The 21,103-nt window shown below is 42.0% G+C and overlaps 1 protein-coding gene across 4 annotated transcripts; it reads right to left on the reverse strand.

The window, feature by feature from the left end:
* Positions 1-416: 416 nt before the first annotated feature.
* Positions 417-19,455, reverse strand: LOC106573214 (BTB/POZ domain-containing protein 10). 4 transcript variants are annotated; one of them, XM_014148050.3, is made up of 9 exons: positions 19,272-19,455; positions 17,720-17,855; positions 8,463-8,671; positions 7,713-8,022; positions 7,512-7,614; positions 4,104-4,224; positions 2,055-2,252; positions 1,562-1,672; positions 417-1,159 (listed from the first exon to the last, which is right to left on the reverse strand). In XM_014148050.3, exons 2-9 carry the CDS (start codon positions 17,794-17,796, stop codon positions 855-857), a joined length of 1,434 nt encoding a protein of 477 aa, XP_014003525.1. In that variant the 5' UTR covers positions 17,797-17,855; positions 19,272-19,455; the 3' UTR covers positions 417-854. The 4 variants fall into 4 exon arrangements, with proteins under 4 accessions (XP_014003525.1, XP_014003526.1, XP_014003527.1 ...); XM_014148051.3 differs by lacking the exon at positions 19,272-19,455 and adding an exon at positions 18,682-18,765; XM_014148052.2 differs by lacking the exon at positions 17,720-17,855 and having other exon boundaries at positions 19,272-19,453.
* Between the last annotated feature and the right edge of the window lie 1,648 nt (positions 19,456-21,103).

The raw sequence follows: 21,103 nt of genomic DNA on the forward strand, positions 1-21,103 counted from the left end.
ACAACTAAGCTGACATCAGCACAAGGATTTGAGGCAATTTGCTAGTTAAAGCCCGACGACCATGGGTAACCAGTATTAAGAGACCTCGGAGGTTCGTGGCTAAATCCAGGAAATCTGAGTTGTGCTTAACAGCCCATAGCTGTGGTATGGAATTCCACTGAGCATTTTTGGAAAACAAATGTTCAGCCTGCAGGTGGCAGTACTGGTCCCTTCAGACCCAGTAAGCGGTTACCACTAGCTGCTTGATGACTGAGCCGGAGCAAATGTTAGGCTTGCTCTCTCTCCAACTGGAATAGATTCATTGTTGTACCATATTGACTAAGGAGTAAATGAACATGTAAGCTTAGCTTGGGTCCTTTCCAGCACATGCAAACATACAGCAATGTGATAAGGAAAAGCAAATGGAGTCATGAAAGTGAATATTAAATAAAAATCTTTATTGAGGCCAAAGCATCACAGTGAGGCTCCCCTGGTGCTCTGGTGGTAGACTACTGTAGTAACAGTCTCACCCACACCACATCAACAGGGAGAGCAAGCAGAAGTGGATAAAACCAAACCCTTTAGGAACTACAGTACTGTTCACAGCAGCACCACCACACCCACAGACAAGTTTGTGATTCAATCTTACTTCAAATATTCTTGATTAAAAAACGATCTCCTTTGGTCAGTTAAAATACAAACAGTGCAAGGAGGCAATTGTTTACTGTGTGCTTTGCTACTCCTTCCCAGGCTGTTGACAATATATACACCAGGTTTTTTTTGTTGCCTTAAGGCTGCAGAAGAAGTGCAAAGGCAAATTTGGTTTCTGCTGTCAAACTCGCTCGTCACTACAGTGCTCTGAGGGGGGCCCAGTCTCAGACAGCCGGTGAGGGGGCATCTGGGTCTGGCTCGTAGTGGTAGCTTGGCTGAGGCTGGATGTCCAGTTCGTCCACCTGAGGGCCAGGGTGCATGTTGACCAGCTGGTCCTGGGGAATGTCTGCAGCGGCGGCTGCTAGGTTTGTGATGGACTTGCTCTTCACACACTGGAAGTCAACATGGCGGCTCTTGCCCTCCTCCTTCTCCCAGGACATGCGGATGAAGGGCCGCTGCACATAGTTGTAGATGACCTCTGGCCGGCCACCGGGACGCTTCTTCACCTTCTCCTTGTAGGTGGGGTAACCTGGGAGGGTAAAAATACATTTTCGTATGGGAGTTGTATGTTTTCTGTTCAAACACTTAATCGAAATACCTTCTATTAAATACATGCATTATAAGTATATTTATACATAAACTGTAGTCTTTTTTTTTTACCCAATTGAGGTAACCCTTCAGGCGATATTGAGTTGTTTTTATACCTGTATAATAACGGTTATTACTCTTCTTGTAACATTAACACATGCTGTAATGTAGCAATAAGACCTATAAAGGATTGCATAATAGTAATAATATGAGTGATTCTGGTAATTACAGGATTACTATGCAGGTTTAAGAACTTGCTTAGTGTTATCAAATTGTAAAGACATGAAAGCAAACTTCTTGATTGACATGTGGAAGAAGGAAATTCAGTGATGATCCAGCATACCTTCAATTCCAAGTCTGATTTTCTTAAGTCCTCTGTCTTTTAATACTGATTTGGCAACATCTCGATTCTCTATGTACTTGAAGAATCTGTACAGTTTTGTGCTGTATATAACTGTAAAGAAAAATGTAAATGTCATACATATAAGTAAAACCACACAGGCATTCAGCAATACATAACTATTAAGTGTTGGGTTTAAAGGCCTAGTGCACTCATTCTGTATTTCCAGGGTTTTGTATCATCTAACAGCTGATGAAACTTGTTTATTTTTGACCATTGTAAGGAAAAAACATTACAGTAAGTAACTTCTTGTCCAGAACTGACACTGGGCCTTTAACATTAGGGATACACCTCATACCAGTAAAAATAGCCAAGGGTAATTCTTTACACAAGGATATAAACCACTCATGGATGATTGTTGAAATGGCTTGCTTGTACTACAGTATTCCACATATACTATATCAACAGAGCCAGTGATGCGATTGACCTGACTCACTCTGTGAATACTCCTCTCCCATCTGCGGAGGGTACTCCTCATCCCAGTCCACCACATCATCGTCAGTCAGGACCACCACGTGACACTCCCTCTCTCCATTCTGGGCGCTGGCGACCATCAGCGGCACCACCATCTCCTCCAAGTAGAACTCAAACTGATGCCTCGCCCCATCATTAGACAGCTCGTGCATGAGTGCACCTAGAAGATAGGAGTGGGTGGTGTCAGTGGGACAAGGTCATGAAAAGTGCATCACGGGACATGTGTGATGTGATGATCGCACTCCAGTTATCGCGCTGAAATGTAAACAGTGTGTTCGGAAAGTATGCAGACCCCTTTACCGTTCCCACATTGTTACGTAAAAGCTTTATTTAAAAATGTCCTCCATCTACACACACGACCCCATAATGAAAAAAGGCAGCGATTACTGCCTTGAGTATGACTCTACAAGCTTGGCACACCTGTATTTGGGGAGTTTCTCCCATTCTTCTCCGCAGATCCTCTCAAGCTCTGGCAGGTTGGATGGGGAGCGTCGCTGCACAGCTACTTTCAGGTCTCTCCAGAGATGTTCGATTGGGTTCAAGTCCAGGCTCTGGCTGGACCACTCACGGACATTCAGAGACTTGTCCCGAAGCCACTCCTGTGTTGTCTTGTCTGTGTGCTTAGGGTCGTTGTCCTGTTGGAAGGTGAACCCTTGCCACAGTCTGAGGTCCTGAGCAGGTTTTCGTCAAGGATCTCTTCACTTTGCTCTGTTCATCTTTCCCTCAATCTTGACTAGTCTCTCAGTCACTGCTGCTGAAAAACATCCCCACAGCATGATGCTGCCACCACCATGCTTCACCGTAGGGATAGTGCCAGGTTTCCTCCAGACGTGACACTTGGCATTCAGGCCAAAGAGTTCAATCTTCCTTTCATCAGACCAGAGAATCTTGTTTCTCATGGTCTGAGTCCTTTAGGTTCCTTTGACAAACTCCAAGCGGGCTGTCATGTGCCTTTTACTGATGAGTGGCTTCCTTCTGGCCACTCTACCATAAAGGCCTGATTGGTGGAGTACTGCAGAGATGGTTGTCCTTCTGGAAGGTTCTCCCATCTCCACACAGGAGCTCTGTCAGAGTGACCATTGGGTTCTGACCAAGGCCCTTATCCCCCGGATTGCTCAGTTTGGCCAGGCAGCCAGCTGTAGGGAGAGTCTTGGTGGTTCCAACCTTCTTCCATTTAAGAACAGAGGGCACTGTGTTCTTGGGTACCTTCAATGCTGCATAAATGTTTTGGTACCCTTTACCAGATCTGTGCCTTCGACACAATCCTGTCTCGGAGCTCTACGGACAATTCCTTCGACCTCATGGCTTGGTTTTTGCGCTGACATGCACTGTCAACTGTGAGACCCTACATAGACAGGTGTGTGCCTTTCCAAATTATGTCCAATCAATTGAATTTACCACAGGTGGACTCCAAGTTGTAGGAACATCTCCAGGATGATCAATGAAACAGGATGCACCTGAGCGCAATTTCGAGTCTCGTAGCAAAGGGTCTGAATAATTATGCAAATAAAACTTTTTTTATTTGCAAAAAAAATCAAATAACCGTTTTAGATTTCTCATTATGCGGTATTGTGTGTAGATTGATCAATTCTATTAATACATTTTGGAATACGGCTGTAACGTAACATAGAAAGGGAAGGGCTCTGAATACACCGTACATGTTCTCACACACACACACACACACTGGCTCACTTGCAGCAAGCCAACAAAACTAGGCACTCATCCACATTTCAAACAATGTCAATCAATGGCTACAGCAGTCAGTGACCCACATTGTGGAAACCTGCGATCATCTGACTTGCATCAAATCTGTAGGCTAATATTGACCTGGTTTCAGAGCTGTGCATCATATCAACAACCTCCACACAACACAGGCTAAATATTGCAGTTAATACAGAATGATATGGCATGAAATATTACACAGGAATATTCCGCCTAAAATGTAATAACCCATTATCAACTTACAGCAATGAGGGGGAAAGAGGGCATCATACAATATATACACACTCACTGAGGTCTCTACACTTGATGGTGCTGTAGTCAAAGGAGATGCAGAGGTAGTCACATGCTTCTCTCAGCTCAGGAATGGGGATCCCATCAGGACAGCAGATTATCCCAGATTTGTAGTAATCCTGCCATTTAAAAAAGTCACACAGGGAAAAACAAAACGGGCAGCCATTACTGAGGCTGGTCTGCGCACACACAGAACAGAGCCTTCCGACAACAGCAAATGGCAGCGACGTCACTCCCTCTCCTCCCCCCCCCCCACAGAGCTATTTACAGCCAGTGGAATATTGACAGAGTTCAAGTATAACGATGAAAAGAAAAGGTATTGAGGCAGCAACAGCGACACGCAGCTATTCACAAGACAGCATCGGAAACGGCTGTTAGCTTGCTCTGTGCCCTAAATGCCAATGCTGCCAACCATGTTTTTTTTCTCTCCCTGCTATTATGGTCTCGCCTTTGATAGAAGAGCTCTTCACAATCACAGAACAGATCACTACTACGAGACATTCAATACTGAAAATCCAAGGTAAGCCTTGAAATCAAACAGAAGTGCTTGCAGCATATCCGAGTCCTGACCATCTACATTAGCATTTCTCTCTCCGATACAAAGAAGCATACAGATGTGAAATTGCTACTCTGTCATGCTAGAACACAGTACTACCTCTGAGGCACACAGAGCTGCCCCTGATACTGAAATAAAGCCCAGAAACCTCATGATACACACAAAAACAGATGCAATTACCTGGTTGTTCTCCTGCCCTGTGTCTCTGGACTTAAGTGGAATGCCGGGGCGAACGGACACAAAAATGAAAGCACGAGCATGTTGTGCAGTATTAGTAGCTCTGATCCCTGAAAATCTGCCTTACGTAACACCGCACAGATAATCTGCCCCGCATTTCCACACTTCCCCAAAAATACACAATGTCAGATGGATAACCGCGGAGATGTTTGGAAACGAGCGTACTTGTCAACATATCACTTGACAGTAACTGCATACAAAACGCACTACAAGTGTTTGAATAATAAGGAAAGATACCGCAATAATGTGCTAAAAAAAAACTATTGACCCCTATACATACGGCCACTCCAAAATCTGTGGCCATAACTCCACAATGGGATTTAATAAATACATTAAAGGGATACTTCAGAATTTTGGCAATGAGGCCCTTTATCTACTTCCCCAGAGTCAGATGAAGTTATGGATAATATGTGTCTGAGTGCAGTTTGAAGGAAGTTGATAACTATCACCAGCGGAATTGCTAACTAGCATTAGCGCAATGACTGGAAGTCTATTGGTATCTGCTAGCATGACTTCCAGTCATTGCGCTAACGCTAGTTAGCATTGGCTCACACACACACACACACACACACACACACACGACTGGCAAAAAGTGCTCTTCACTGACGAGTCCCGTGATGGTCGGATTCGCGTTTATCATCGAAGGAATGAGCGTTACACCGAGGATTGTACTCTGGAGCGGGATCGACACCGCCCCAGTGTCACAGCATCATTGGACTGAACCTGTTGTCATTGCAGGGAATCTCAACGCTGTGCATTAAAGGGAAGACAACCTCCTCCCTCATGTGGTACCCTTCCTGCAGGCTCATCCTGACATGACCCTCCAGCATGACAATGCCACCAGCCATACTGCTCGTGATTTCCTGCAAGACAGGAATGTCAGTGTTCTGCTTCTGCCATGGCCAGCGAAGAGACCGGATCTCAATCCCATTGAGCACGTCTGGGACCTGTTGGATCGGAGGGTGAGGGCCATTCCCCCCAGAAATGTCTGGGAACTTGCAAGTGCCTTGGTGGAAGAGTGGGGTAACATCTCACAGCAAGAACTGGCAAATCTGGTGCAGTCCATAAGGAGGAGATGCACTGCAGTACTTAGAATCTGGTGTGGCCACCAGCTGCATTGACTTACTTTTGACCCCCCCCTTTGTTCAGGGACACATACAATTTCTGTTAGTCACATGTCTGTGGAACTTGTTCAGCTTGTCTCAGTTGTTGAATCTTATGTTCATACAAATATTTACACGTTAAGTTTGCTGAAAATAAACGAGGTTGACAGTGAGAGGACGTTTCTTTTTTTGCTGAGTTTATAAGTGCTGTTATTGTGAAGTGGAAACGTCTAGGAGCAACAACAGCTCAGCCGCGAAGTGGTAGTCCACACAGGCACACAGAACGGGGCAGCCGAGTGCTGAAGCGCCTGTCCTCGGTTGCAACACTCACTACAGAGTTCCAAACTGCCTCTGGAAGCAACGTCAGCACAAGAACTGTTTATCGGCATCTTCATGAAATGGGTTTCCATGGCCGAGCAGCCGCACACAAGTCTAAGATCATCACGCGCAATGCCAAGTGTCGGCTGGAGTGGTGTAAAGCTCACCGCCACTGGACTCTGGAGCAGTGGAAACGCGTTCTCTGGAGTGGTGAATCACAATTCACCATCTGGCAGTCCAACGGATAAATCTGGGTTTGGCAGATGCCAGGAGAACGCTACCTTCCCCAATGCATAGCGCCAACTGTAAAGTTCGGTGGAGGAGGAATAATAGTCTGGGACCATTTTGTATGGTTCGGGCTAGGCCCCTTAGTTCCAGTGAAAGGAAATCTTAACGCTATAGCATACAATGTCATTCTAGACGATTCTATGCTTCCAACTTTGTGGCAACGGTTTGAGGAAGGCCCTTTCCTGTTTCAGCATGACAATGCCCCATGCACAAAGCGAGGTCCATACAGAAATGGTTTGTCGAGATCAGTGTGGAAGAACTTGACTAGTCTGCAGAGCCCTGACCTCAACTTCATCGAACACCTTTGGGATGAATTGGAATACCGACTGCAAACCAGGCCTAATCGCCAAACATCACTAATGCTTCTGTGGCTGAATGGAACCAAGTCCCCGCAGAAATGTTCCAAGATCTAGTGGAAAGCCTTCCCAAAAGAGTGGAGGCTGTTATAGCAGCAAAGGAGGGACCAACCCAATATTAATACCCATGATTTTGAAATGAAATGTTCAACAAGCAGATGTCCACATACTTTTGGTCATGTAGTGTACCGCTTAATGTCCTTCATACTGGACACAGACATAAATATGGTATCCACGAGTTCAACTGACTATGGGGAAGTAGATCGTCAAAATCCCAAAGTATCCCTTCAATTTGGTGCCATAATCAAGGTCTTTGTTTTAGAAAGATAGTGTTCTGACCTGAGTGCCTATTCTTCCTAATAAAATAAATAGGGGATGGATATTAAATCTGTGAGAGAATGCCTTTCCCATTCCAGTCATGAAGATTAATGACACAGCAGCGTAATCCTTCACTTCGTCAATACCAACCTGTCTCTGGGTACATTAGGTGAAAAACGATGACATTATCAGACGTGAATGAGATCTCATTATAAAGTCAGATGTCTTACCAGGATGGCTCTAAAAACCGTTGAGCTGATTCCATCTGCCACCTCAAACTCTCCTTTGTCATTGGGCCTAGTGAAATTGTATTCTCTCCCGGATCCAAACATTCTATGAAAGAAGAAAACATCCGGTTTGAAATTAATTTGTTTTAATATCCCGTTAAGATGCCACTTTAATTTGTGGCGATACAATATTATGCTTTATACCTTCCCAGCATGGTGTTGGGCTGGGCGGTGAAGATGGCCGGGTCCACCAGGAAGCGGGTGTTGTCCACTATCAGAGTGACCCTCTCGGCGGTCCGTAATGTGCGCGTCCCCTCCTTTGCGTTCTCATAGACGTAGAGGTGGTCACAGGGACCGTGCACGTGTCCATGGCCCAGACTCTTACAGTGGGTCTCAGTATTGAAAAGGCTGCTCCTGCTCGCTGCGATGCAGCTGGGCCCCACGGAGATTAAGGCCCTGGGGGGCCGAGGACTCGACGACCTGGAGGAAGAACCACCCTCGCACCGCTCACGATCTGGGAGACACAGACAGGCAGAGATCCGTAATTAAGGTGCCAACTGTCTCATCACACTGGATGAAAAGGGACATTGTTAACGCTGGTCAAGTAATTGAAAGCTTTTGCCAGAGTCAAAATGCTTTCCTTTCAAGACTCTACTATTCAACTCTTACTGTAGCAATTTAAACATAATTCAGTTCATTTATTGGCTTAATTCCCTGAGTGGGTACAGACTGAGTAGGAGTAGTATGACTACCTGGCTCCGCCTCTGGGTGAGGCTTTAAGGCGATTTCAACACGATGAAACCACATTTCTGAGAGCTCTGATTTAGTCACTGCTTTTATGTAGTTAGAAAGGGACTCAATCTCACAGCTGTACCGGAGGCATGAGAAAGCCTTGTTATGCCAGTGTTGCGTCAAGCACCCTGTGTGGTCTCAAAGCAGTAATGGAGTACTCACCGCTGTTGTGCTGTCGGGTGGGCGAGGTGACGTTCCTGATGCAAGGGGTCAGCTGAGCCTCGCCCCTCTCGTGGGAGGAGTCTCGGGAGCGGTCGCTAGACCTCCGGCGATCACTGTCCCTGCAGCGTTCGAGGCCTCCGCTGGCGCCATGCAGGTTCATGTTGACCAGGTCGGCCTCTAGTTGAGGGACTGGGACGAGGGGCTGGGCACTGAGAGGAGCACACCACCCACAGTCAGACACACGAGTACAGAGGGGGAAAGGGAGTATTTTGTATGCTTCTCTGCAGAGAAGTGGGTAAAAAGCCTGCAGTAAACTCATATGAACCCTCTGTGAGAGAAAAAATAGCAGCGCAGACTGCTGTAGAAAGATGGCCAATGCAACACTACTGCTTGCTGTCTGCATCCCTATACTTTCAGAAACCCATTAGGGAGTGAAAGACCACATAAATAGGACTATTACTCGTCTTGGACTGGCATTGGTAAAATATGAAATATTAAAGTACCATGAAGTACCAAACACACCTTCTTGAAATCATTTAAAAAAATACTTCCACAGGATAATAGCACTATTATCCATCGCAAAAGAGCCTATCTGTAGAGAAACTGGTCATCTCATTTAGACAGGCAGGGAAGCCGAAAGCATCCACGAGAGCTGTTATGTTATCTGCGGCAGCCACTTTACCTCTGAAAGCTCTAACACGGTCTGGTCTGTCTAGTCTGACCAGCATGCCATGCAGCAGGTCTCCCTAATAAAGAGTGCGTCCCTCCCGAGGGAAGTGATTATCAAATATGATGAGGCTAAAGTGAATGGCCTGGAGAGAGCAGCACAAAAGAGGAACTCTCAAAGACGGGAAAGCTCTAGAGAAGCTGCCCTTATAGCTCCTCAAATGGAAGACATCCATCCACCTTCTAGCTCCCGATAGAAATATTCAACCCAGTCAACCGTTAACAATGTCTGACTGAGGCGCCACCTCCACTGATGAAGTCCCAGAGAGTGAGAGAGATGGCTCACTGACTGAGTAGGAAAAATCTAAGTCATTCCACTACACGTGGACAACTTCATTTCAGCAGACAATGTCATAAAAAAAAATGTTTTTAAAGATGTGGAAAGATTGGGCTGATTGTAATATTATGAAATATCTTGTTCATAGTGTTTACGCTTATTGAAACAAATAATTGTCTACATTTCGACAGCAGCTGAATGGATGCTACTGACTGGTCCAGAAATGGTAAGTTCTAATCATATTGTATGCAGGTCAGGGACAGGCAGACCTGCTCAACAGTATGTGGGGTCCCCTGATCTTTGTGCGTCCCCTGATCTTTGTGCAGCTTGTCCTCGTTACTGCACCTGCATTGCATTCGGTACTGCTATGAGACCTTCAGCCATGTAAATAAAAACAACAATGACAGGACTAAATGTACATCCCTTGTGTCCTCACATGACTTGTGGACTTCATAAAACGTATTGAAAAAGGCTCTTATTATCGAAAGACAGTTCTTGACATGGAGCATACAATTGCTCTACAGGCTCATATGAAATCTCAAAAAGAGACTCTTCAATAGAGAGTAATGATTCTCATCAGGTTGGGGAATGTGATTAAGAGCTTGAATGTAGAATCAGCACTAGATATGGAGCCTTTTTCAAACATGAATCAGTATCAATCCCTCTTTCTATTCTACAATATGTTGGTTCCTTTAGCATAACTGCAATTCTGAATATAAAATAGAATGTCAAAACAGGAAAAGTTTGGTGACCAGATTTAAAAAATAGATATATGTATATAACAAATCTTCCCCCAGTGCATGAATAAGGCAAGTCTGGCAGGATTAACAAACAAAGGGTCAGCGAAAGCGATAGAGCTCATCTTTCATGCAGGCAGAATTGCAAAGCTATATCCATCCACATATCAACTCAATGGCTGCTGCTATTACCTCACATAACCTCTTGGAAAAGGCATTGATTTTCACGAAATGATCAAATGCAAATTGCAATGTTTAAATGTGAAGTTTAGTCATTTTAAGACGATTACTATGACTGTGATCATGGAGACAAAGCACAGATGAACTGGTGTTATAAATAAGCGTCTGCGGCATTGAGTCCCGTTACTTAAAGAGAAGGGTCCCATCAATAATTTAGAGCACTGCTGACACTTTCCCTATGATATTAAAACAGAGAGAATGCACGCTAGTGTCGGGGGTTTAACCCTCCAAAAGGTAAACCCTATTATGCGTCCTGATCAGCAAACCCCATGAAAGGACACATTCATTTTAAAAAGACACGCGTAGTCTTGGTTCTTTTCCTCTTGCCATTCATAAGAATGCGTGGGAAAGCCACACAAAAAAAGCCGGCCACAAAAAAGCCGACCATTGAAATAAATATTTACAAAAACATAGGTAATCAACATTTGCTATAATAAATGCAATGGATAGGATGCTTCGCAAACCTACCCGTTTGTATCGCACGGCAAATTAAAGACAAAGCAGCACGGGACGAGCTGAGGAATGAAAGCACAAAGGACTTGGGCTCCTCCGAACAATGCAGCCTTGCCAGCCGGTTTAGCATCCTTGGGCATTACATTCGAACTTCAGCATTATTCCGTAGACTGTTCAACTTGCTAGCTGTAAAATTATCGCCCCAATTGGAAGAAGAAAAAAAAGCGAGGACCAGTCATTCGGTTCAGACAGGGAGACCCGTAGAAATGAATGGCTGTGCGCTTTTTACACGACACTGAATCAGACTCACAGAGCAGCCCTTCTGACGTAGTGCGACCTCCCAGTCTACTGTCCTGATATTGCCTGACTCGACAGGGGAAGACTAAGGACACAGGTTACGCTTAAACCGACTAGCAAAAACCTAAAACGGACCCTTACCTTAACCTCATTGTGATGAATTCAAAAATGACATTTCGGTTTGGGCGTCAGGCGTGTCCTTATATAGCCTTTTCCGACTCGACACGATTGTCTTCAGCAGAATTGCTTGGCTGATTAAATAAAATTGCTGATTTGCGAATGATGAACATGACAGAGCACCAATTGACCTCTGGATTTTACTTTGCTCTAGATTACAATGCCAATATGTGGTAAAAATGTGTTCGGTTTGTTGATATTAATATTAATTTAGAGCTAGAGATTCATATAAATTATTGATTCCCCAGATAAGGACTTTGGTTGAGAATCACAGGAGTGAGAAGTCCATCCAGAGGTAGGATTACAACTACAGCAACCTGGTCTCAGAGCTTATTGTATGATTATGTGCGTAAATACAGGAAACTCAACTTATTCAGAACAAAAATATAAAAACTTTAGTGTTGGCCCCATATTTCATGAGCGGAAATAAAAAAATACCAGAAATGTTCCATACGCACTAAAAGCTTATTTCTCAAATGTATTCTACAAATTAGTTTACATCCCTGTTAGTGACCATTTCTCCTTTGACAAAATAATCCATCCACCTGACAGGTGTGGCATATTAAGATTAATTAAAACAGCATGATCATTACACAGGTGCACCTTGTGCTGGTGAAAAAAGGCCACTAAAAATGTGTAGTTGTGTCACATAGCACAATGCCACAGATGTCTCAAGTTGAGGGAGTGTGCAATTGGCATGCTGACTGCAGCAATGTCCACCAGAGCTGTTGCCAGAGAATTTAAATGTTAATTTCTCTACCATAAACTGCCTCCAACATCTTTTAGAGAATTTGTCAGTACATCCAACCGGCCTCACAACTGCAGACCACGTGTAACCACGCCAGCCCAGGATCTCCACATCTGACTTCTTCACCTGTGGGATTGTCTGAGGCCAGCCCCCCGGACAGCTGATGAAACTGAGTATTTCTGTCTATAACAAAGACCTTTTGTGGGGAAAAACACTGATTGGCTGGGCCTGGCTCCCCAGTGGGTGGGCCTATGCCCACGCCCCTGCCCAGTCACGTGAAATCCATAGATTAGGGCCCAATTCACTTATTTCAATTGACTGATTTCCTTGTATGAATTGTAAACTCAGTAAAATCATTGAAATTGTTGTTTTAATGTTTTTGTTCGAGTATGCGTTACATTTCATATGGTACGTATTAATTTGTGGATATCCATCACCCATTTCATGTTACAAATTGTATGATATGTTACGAATTCTAGCTAGGTGGCTAAGGTTAATTAGCATTGGCTCGCAAAACTACCTCCAACAGTGGGTTCCTTTGAACGTGATAATTCGGATAGCCATGCTAGCTTCACCCCCATGTGGGTGCTAGCAAGCAGGCTAGATAGTGAGAGGTAACGGCCAATCCAGTAAGGGATAGAAAATATATACTGAGTTTCGATTGGTCAATAGCCTTATGGTATAAGTTCAGCTTCTTCACGTCACCCAATGGTCCCACGACCACTTCGCTTCCCTCCATTGAAAATGAATGGCTTCCAAAATGTAATTTCCCCTTGTCATCTTCCATGGAAAACCACTAACTTCCTTCATACTGGACGCAGAGACACAAATAGTATCCACAAGTTAATCTGACTCTGGGGAAGGTAGACAAAGGGCTTCATTGCCAAAAGCCTGAACAACCACTTTAAGGAAGTGTATGACATGATTAACAGTCCACAATATGCATCTGAGTGTGTCAAAAAGACAGAGTAGCCACACCCTAAAAAGCTCTCATTTGAAACGTTGTCTGTGGTGATCCTGGTCTACTAGATACAACATAGTAAAAGTAAATCCGGGATACCCAAATGAGTATGATGTTACGTTTGGTATGGTTACGTAAGACAGGGAAAAAACAAAAGTAGGGTGGTTGGTCGGTTGGGCGTTTAACGCAAACTTCTAGCTGCGAGTTCGAATACTTAATACTTTTTAGCTACTATGCATTTTTTCTAACCCTTCCCCTAACCTTGACCTTTTTTAGCTAACCCTTAAACCTAACTCCTAAATGTAACTTTAACCCTAATCTCTAACACTAACCCCTAGTTTAGCGCAAAAATGATGTATAAAATGTTTATTCATTGTATGTGTCTGCAGATGATCCAAAATGAGCAGTATCTTCTTAACCATACATTAAACTTTTCACAAATTAAAATAAGTGTTTTTGACACATTGGAGCGAAAAAAAAAGCTGTGGCACATCAACTACCCATTTACTCAAAGAACAGTGTAGATGTACATTTTAGTAACAGAATGACGGTACAATCTCCCTCAGTTTGTGACCACGTTTTCCAAAAACTCTTAAATATCTACTCCAAATGAAGATTCAAAGATGTCTGCAGAAAGAATGGGGTGTCAGCTATGATAGGACACCTTGAGCTGTGCTTTGTGACTACTATTAATTCCCATTTTAGCCAATTCAGTTGCATTCATTCTGTTACCGACTTGGTAACAGAATGACGTATTTTAAATCCCCTATTGTGTATCTTTCCCTTTCAAGACGATTCGATACGCATCTACTTGAGAAACATGGGCTCTGACACAATACAGAAATGTACACATTCATAGATACTTGTAATATTTCCAGAATGCAAGTAAATTCCTGAAACAAAACACATTTGACTTATTTCACATGTGTTACAGCCCGAATTCAAACTGGATTAAAAAGATTTGTGGTTTTCAGTAATGGCTTTATGGGATAGCTAGCAACTTGTAAACAATTACCCATTCCTATAAGTGAGTACTATTTTAATAGTGTTAAATAATATAATTGGCTTAGCAACCAATGTGTATTACATGAGTATTGCCTTCCGTTTCAAGTTTGATGGTAATGACGTTTTCTTTATCATAATTTTAGGTGGAGGTCGCTAGCTACAACGGTATCTTCAACCTAGCCTAGCGTTTAGCTAGCTAGCTGCAGTACAAACTAGCTTGACTTGCTATAAAGTTGAAGAAACAAGTTTAGGAAAAACTAATCAAAACATGTTTTATTATCACCTGAAACAATCGACTCAAAGCCTAAGATTACATATTTATGCAATGGAGGAGAGGAGTAGTTGACATAGGCTAATTCAAAAAAAAAATGTTTTCTTCATCTTTCACAGCAAAGAAAGAGAAAGCTAGTGAGGCAGGGAGGAAAGGGGGGGGGGGGGCACAGCCAGGAATACAGTTGAAGTCGGAAGTTTACATACACCTTCGCCAACTACATTTAAACTCAGTTTCACAATTCCTGACATTTAACCATAGCAAAAATTCCCTGTCTTAGGTCAGTTAGGATCACCACTTTATTTTAAGAATGTGACATTTCAGAATAATAGTAGAGAGAATGATTTATTTCAGCTTGTATTTCTTTCATCACATTCCCAGTGGGTCAGAAGTTTACATACACTCAATTAATATTTGGTAGCATTGCCTTTAAATTGTTTAACTTGGGTCAAATGTTTTGGGTAGCCTTCCACAAGATTCCCACAATAAGTTGGGTGAATTGTGGCTCAGTCCTCCTGACAGAGCTGGTGTAACTGAGTCAGGTTTGTAGGCCTCCTTGCTCGCACATACTTTTTCAGTTCTGCCCACAAATTTTCTATAGGATTGAAGTCAGGGCTTTGTGATGGCCACTCCAATACCTTGACTTTGATGTCCTTAAGCCATTTCGCCACAACTTTGGAACTATGCTTGGGGTCATTGTTCATTTGGAAGACCCATTTGCAACCAAGCTTTAACTTCCTGACTGTTGGCTTGAGATTTTGCTTCAATATATCCACATAATTTCCCTTCCTCATGATGCCATCTATTTTGTGAAGCACACCAGTCCCTCTTGCAGCAAAGCACCAACACACATAATGCTGCCACCCCGTGCTTCACGGTTGGGATGGTGTTCTACGGCTTGCAAACATCCCCCTTTTTCCTCCAAATATAACGATGGTCATTATGGCCAAACAGTTCTATTATTTTCATCAGACCAGAGGACATTTCTCCAAAAAGTACGATATTTGTCCCCATGTGCAGTTGCAAACCGTAGTCTGGCTTTTTTTTAATGCCGGTTTTGGAGCAGTGGCTTCTTCCTTGCTGAGCAGCCTTTTAGATTATGTCAATTTAGGAACTGTAGGCAGTGCTGCATCTCGCAATGGCTCGTGAATTCACTAAAAGTAGAGGCTATCAATGAGTAGGCTGAGCTATTCTACACACAACAGGCCAAAGACTGAACATACCTTTCTTTGAGAAAAGAAAGAGCAGGCAAGCCAGCAAGAGGAGGTGGCGGCAGACAGTCGGAACCGTGCACATAGGCTATATATTGGTCATCTACATATTGGTTATCTACATCGCAATATCTTGTCTTGCAATGCCTAGTAAGTTCACTTAAAGTATATACTAAGCTATCACTGAGTATGTCTAACCTATTTTACATAGTGCCAGTGAATTGAAGTTGAATATTGCCAAATTAGTCAGTTTAATTAGGCCTAAATGTGCAATAAAAAGTAGGCCTATTGTACCTACAGCTTATTTAAAATGAAACCCCAGCTGGCTGTTGATGTCCTAGGCAATAGATCTTAAAGCAGGGCATCCCCGCTAAACGTTTTGTCAATGGCAAGTTCACTGAGCCATAAAAGCATCAAGCGCAAATACTGTTCAGCAGCTCAAATCAGAAGGGGGGGGGGGGGGGATCATTTTTGTTAGGAAGGACGTCTACCATGGATAAGTAAAATAATGACACTTCCTCAATTTTTAAATATTATGGGAACACCTATACATTTGGCAGCCAAATATCGTCACATCTCAAATAAAAACCTCCAGGTGTCTCGCATAAAAATATAAAATTACCATGGGGCAGTTTGGAAACTGTGACTCGTCATCTGGAATAATGCACATGCTTGGATAATTACTTAACCAACGTCTCTAGTAATATTAGTTTCATCCAATAGGGCTATATAACACAGCAAAGAATAGACTTATCAGCGTAGAGTGTGCCACATGGGACCTGTCAAAGCGGCGCACAGCAGAAATATTCTAGCTCCTACACATCTACATTCAAACAAAATAAGCCTTTTATAGGCTAAGTTGATAAGCAAATACAATGCTTTATGCTCATGCCAGGCCTCTCTAGAACGCAATATTAGTCTTAGTAGGACTGCAATAATGAGGTGGTGTGTACGTATGCACAGCCGTTTCAATGTGTTTCGGGCGTCGAGCAAGAGTCGCCTGTGCTTAGCTCCATTCGGTTGATTTTTTTATCCAGAAAAACTCCCCAGCCCTTAACGATTACAAGCATACTCATAACCTGATGCAGTCAGGGAGTGGTACTCAGTAATGTGTTGTATTTGACCCAAACACTATGTATTCAGGACAAAAAGTGAATTGCTTCGTCACGTTCTTTGCAGTATTACTTTAGTGCATTGTTGCAAACAAGATGTAGGTTTTGGAATATTTGTATTCTGTACAGGCTTCCTTTTCATTCTGTCAATTAAGTTAGTATTGTGGAGTAACTGAGCCATGCTCAGTTTTCTCCCATCACAAGCCGTTAAACTCCTTCCTCTCCGGAAACAGTTAGGAAGGATGCCTGTATCTTTGTAGTGACTGGGTGTATTGATACACCATTCAAAGTGGAATTAATAACTTCACCATGCTCAAAGGGATATTTAATGTCGGCTTTTTTTTCTATTTTTACCCAGGCATTGGGTATTTTTACTGAGGCATTGGAGAACCTCCCTGGTCTTTGTGGTTGAATCTGTTTGAAATGCACTGCTCGACTGAGGGACCTTACAGAAAATTGTATGTGTGGTACAGCTATTAGGTTTTCATCCAAAAATTATGTTAAACTGGGGTGGCAGAGCGTTGGGCCAAAGGTTGCTGTATCGAATCCCTGAGCTGACAGTGTAAAATCTGTCGTTCTGCCTCTGAACAAGACAGTTAACCCACTGTTCCCTGGTAGGCCAACATTGTAAATAAAAAATTAATTAAATTGAAACACTATTATTGCACACAGAGTGAGTCCTTGCAATTTATGTGACTCAGTACTCAAATATTTAATCCTGAACTTATTTAGGCTTGTCATAACAAAAAGGTTGAATACTTATTGACTCAAGACATTTGAGTTTTTCATTCTTAATTAATTTGTAAAAGTGTAATAAATGTTAAATTCAGGCCGTAACAACTAAATGTGGAAAAAGTCAAGGGGTGTGAATACATTCTGAAGGCACTGTATATAAAATGGTACTGGACAGTTGTCTTGAATGCTGAACAATGCTGAACAATCAGGCACATTCAGAAGTCTTTCTAAAGTGATGTCCTTGTTCTACAATTATTTTTGTAAGAAGCAAAACAGTACTCTTCCCTAATGAGTGCTAGTTTATCACCTTGAGTGTCTGTGAAGATTACTTTCCCAGTTCTCAGTGTCGCTTGAGTTGTCATCTAAATGTGGACATTCAGCCATCACAGGTAAGTAGTTAGAGGTGTCAATAGGGAATCTCCACCATCAGCACTCATGAAGTCCTGTTAATACAAAACATACACGTTTGTTGTCCTCTTCACATTAGTTGAAGAAATTTAAACATAATTTAAAATGGAACGCAAGATAACATCAAAAGCCTTCTATTGGGAAATGTAACAAACTTACTCTCCATCTAGCCAAATTAGACTTCACTAAAAATAACAAGCTTGCTACAGTAGTAGTACCACCACCAAGCTAGCTAGATGGGCCCATTGTTTGTTAGCTAGCCAAGTTAGTTAGCTAGACATGGAATAACTTGAGTCGAGGTAGCTAAGTTATTTGCCAAATGGGTAACTGAAAACATTGATGTGACATGACTAGCTGGCTAGACTGAACCTCTTAGATGTGTCAGCTATTAAGTGCAGGAGCTTGCAGGGATTTGTAGTCTTGCTAGCCCAATATTCGACGAAAGGAAAATAATGTTACATGTTCTGTTTAAAGGGCAAATTGGTTCTGGGAGCCAGAACAGCCAAATACTCCATCTAAACGTGAATAGATGGACTCGCGGTACGGTTCTGGAAACATAGATCACTCTACTTTCATATCGCATCAAAATAATTTCACAAATACAAAATACAGTTACAGCCGGCAGTATTTTTCAGTGACAACAAATGTGTGGCGTTTGTCTTCTGTTTACACATAGGTGTTCAGAGACGCAAGAATATAGCTAATTGACACAGGTAACGTTAGTACACTCAGTCCTTCTGTCTGTTCTCCGTAAACAAGCGATGTAACATGGAAATATGGCCGTTGGGAACACTAACCCTATAAAAAAAAATTAAAAATTAAAAGGTACGTATCAATTTAAACTTTAAAAAAAAATCTCACCAAGGTCTTTATGCTTCCAAAACAGCACCGAAAGCGCTGCGTGTTAATGTTCAGACCGGGCGTCGTGGCGCTTAACAAACACCCCCCCTACAAGACGCCTTCAACCAATGACTCATGTGTATGGAACTAAGAGTCATGATCAAGGGCTATAGTCTTATATGTCTACTTTGATGCTAATTAGAATGTTCGAATCTGAGTGTAAATAAAGCAGAATTTATTGATAAGTCACCTTGTCTGAGATAGAGTTATACGGTTATCAAAACGTCACGCCAGGGAAAACATACTATAGGTAACGTTACATGAAAAAAAAAACAGACCTTGTTTGAAGTGGTTCTAAAATCCCCAAATGAATGAAAAAAAACAATTGGAACAATTTCCGTGTTTGACCGCTAGGTTATGACTCATGCTAGCAAGCAATGAAGACAGTTTAGACAAACATAAACTGCTAGCTCGCTATCGAACAGGTTTAACCAGTAAACTTGTAGCTAGCGTTAACGTTAGTTGGCAGGATAAAATTACGCCCACGCTAGCTAAATCTCGTTACCTCACTGCCTGAAGTAGCCCGTTAACTATAGCATGACGCTCCTTACCTCTTGGGATTCATTGTTGTCTGAGTTTTATCCGAAAGCGAAAGTAAACAAATTCCTAATAAATCTTTTTTGCTAGATTGGTGACCGACTGATTACAGTAATAGTGACAGCCATTTTCCCCGGACAGCCACTAAAAGAGGCCAAACTGTAATCCCTTGTTTTGACTGTTGAGCAACTAAGGTGATAGATCGCGAGACTATATAACCTCGGCTTGTTCACGAGGGTCGAAATTGCTAGGCGCTGCGCAATCTGCAGTCTAAAAAACCCATCAACCCCCAAAACATTTAGGAAATTAAATATTTGTATTAATTGATATATGTGTATATAATGGTTATATATCAATGTTTATTTTCATATAGGCTACTAATTATGATGAGCGAATATGCAGCTTCCGTGTACATTGACCCCTGTGAACAACCATTGAGGCGCTAAATTATTGAGCTAACATCAGCAACCAATCACCTCCCGTCTGAGGTGTAAATACATATTAATACGTAAGTGGTAATGATACAGTAACCTTCCAATTTCAGAAACATCAGGTTTGATACATTAAGTAGAAATATAAATTCATAAATTAGTAGGCTAACTTGTAGGCATATCAACGTTCCGTGGGCTATTCAGCAGTTTAAAAAGCCAGTAGATGCAAATAAAAATGGAAGATTAACTTAATTGTTTATTGCGAAACATACAGTATATATCTATTGTGATAATGCTATTTTATTTACAACAAACAATTACATTGCGGCACTTTGGAGATGGTTGATATAAAACATATAAGTGGCTACATTCTACAGTTAAAGTGCATAAATATTTAACATTTATGCTATAGCTCATCAACTGTAATGATCCCTATCCCAATTAGGCCTACTGCATATAAGTATCCATGCACAAGTTACACTATTTACTAGTAATTTATACATACTACCACAGTTTTACACCACATATAGAAATACCATGGCACGTATAGAACATGAAAATACAATCATCATCAAGTTAATAAACAATTGTATAACGCTTACTTTTTTCAGATAATAAAAACAATGTTTTGGTCCTAAACAGTATTTGCCCTTCCTTTTTATTTGGTTAGGATAAATAAATAGCTTGAACTACTTAATAATAAATACAAGTGCTTTAAGCTAAAACTATGGAAGCTTAGCCTCCTCACAACTTGATTTCTCCAATACCATTTTAAAATCGCATGCCCTATACATAAATAAGAGTTGTTTAAATAAAACAGAAAAACTATAAAAGTCATGAAATAGAATGAAGTGTCAAACGTGGTAGCCTACAGTCCAGACTGCAAACATCTAATTTCACTGAGCGTTGAGTAGCTTCTCCAAAATGTTTAAAATGTATTCAACTTCGTTTGGCGTTAACTCCTCCAAATCCAGGAGATCCTCGGGAAGAAGCCTTCTGGTTCTAACTTTCTCCCCCCTCTCTGCATTTCGAAGCGAGGCTGTATGGATGTCCCTCAGCTTCATTTGGAGCCAGTCTTGCCTCTCCTGCACGTGCTTGTGTTCCCCAAGGTTGTGCATTAGTTGTACTTCACTAATGGACCTCTTTCTGTAAGAAACAATCAATTCTAAGTTATATGTCTTATTTTAAACAGGACATTATTATCATTTGCAAGTAGGCTATAATATAGTATCATGTCATATCCAATCATATTACAATACAATATCATATAGTATATAATATAAAGTTATTCCATAAAGTTATTTCCAGTTCATATAGGGTTCAATCCTACATCACTGGTCGTCCTTCAGATTGCGTTGAATAGTATAAAATGCAGAGTGATATGAGTACCACTTTTACGTCCAAACCTCTGATGG

Source organism: Salmo salar, chromosome 16 (genome assembly GCF_965601325.2).
Source record: "Salmo salar chromosome 16, fSalSal1, whole genome shotgun sequence".
Lineage (NCBI taxonomy): Eukaryota > Metazoa > Chordata > Actinopteri > Salmoniformes > Salmonidae > Salmo > Salmo salar.

What these genes read in the sequence shown, in the direction of transcription:
- LOC106573214 (XM_014148049.3), bottom strand. Translation starts at nt 11,035, where the DNA reads ATGCCCAAGGATGCTAAACCGGCTGGCAAGGCTGCATTGTTCGGAGGA. An exon ending in CACCCGACAGCACAACAGCG is followed by an intron (nt 8,023 to 8,462) that starts GTGAGTACTCCA and finishes TGTGTCTCCCAG; the next exon opens with ATCGTGAGCGGTGCGAGGGT. An exon ending in CATCAAGTGTAGAGACCTCA is followed by an intron (nt 2,253 to 4,103) that starts GTGAGTGTGTAT and finishes CCTATCTTCTAG; the next exon opens with GTGCACTCATGCACGAGCTG.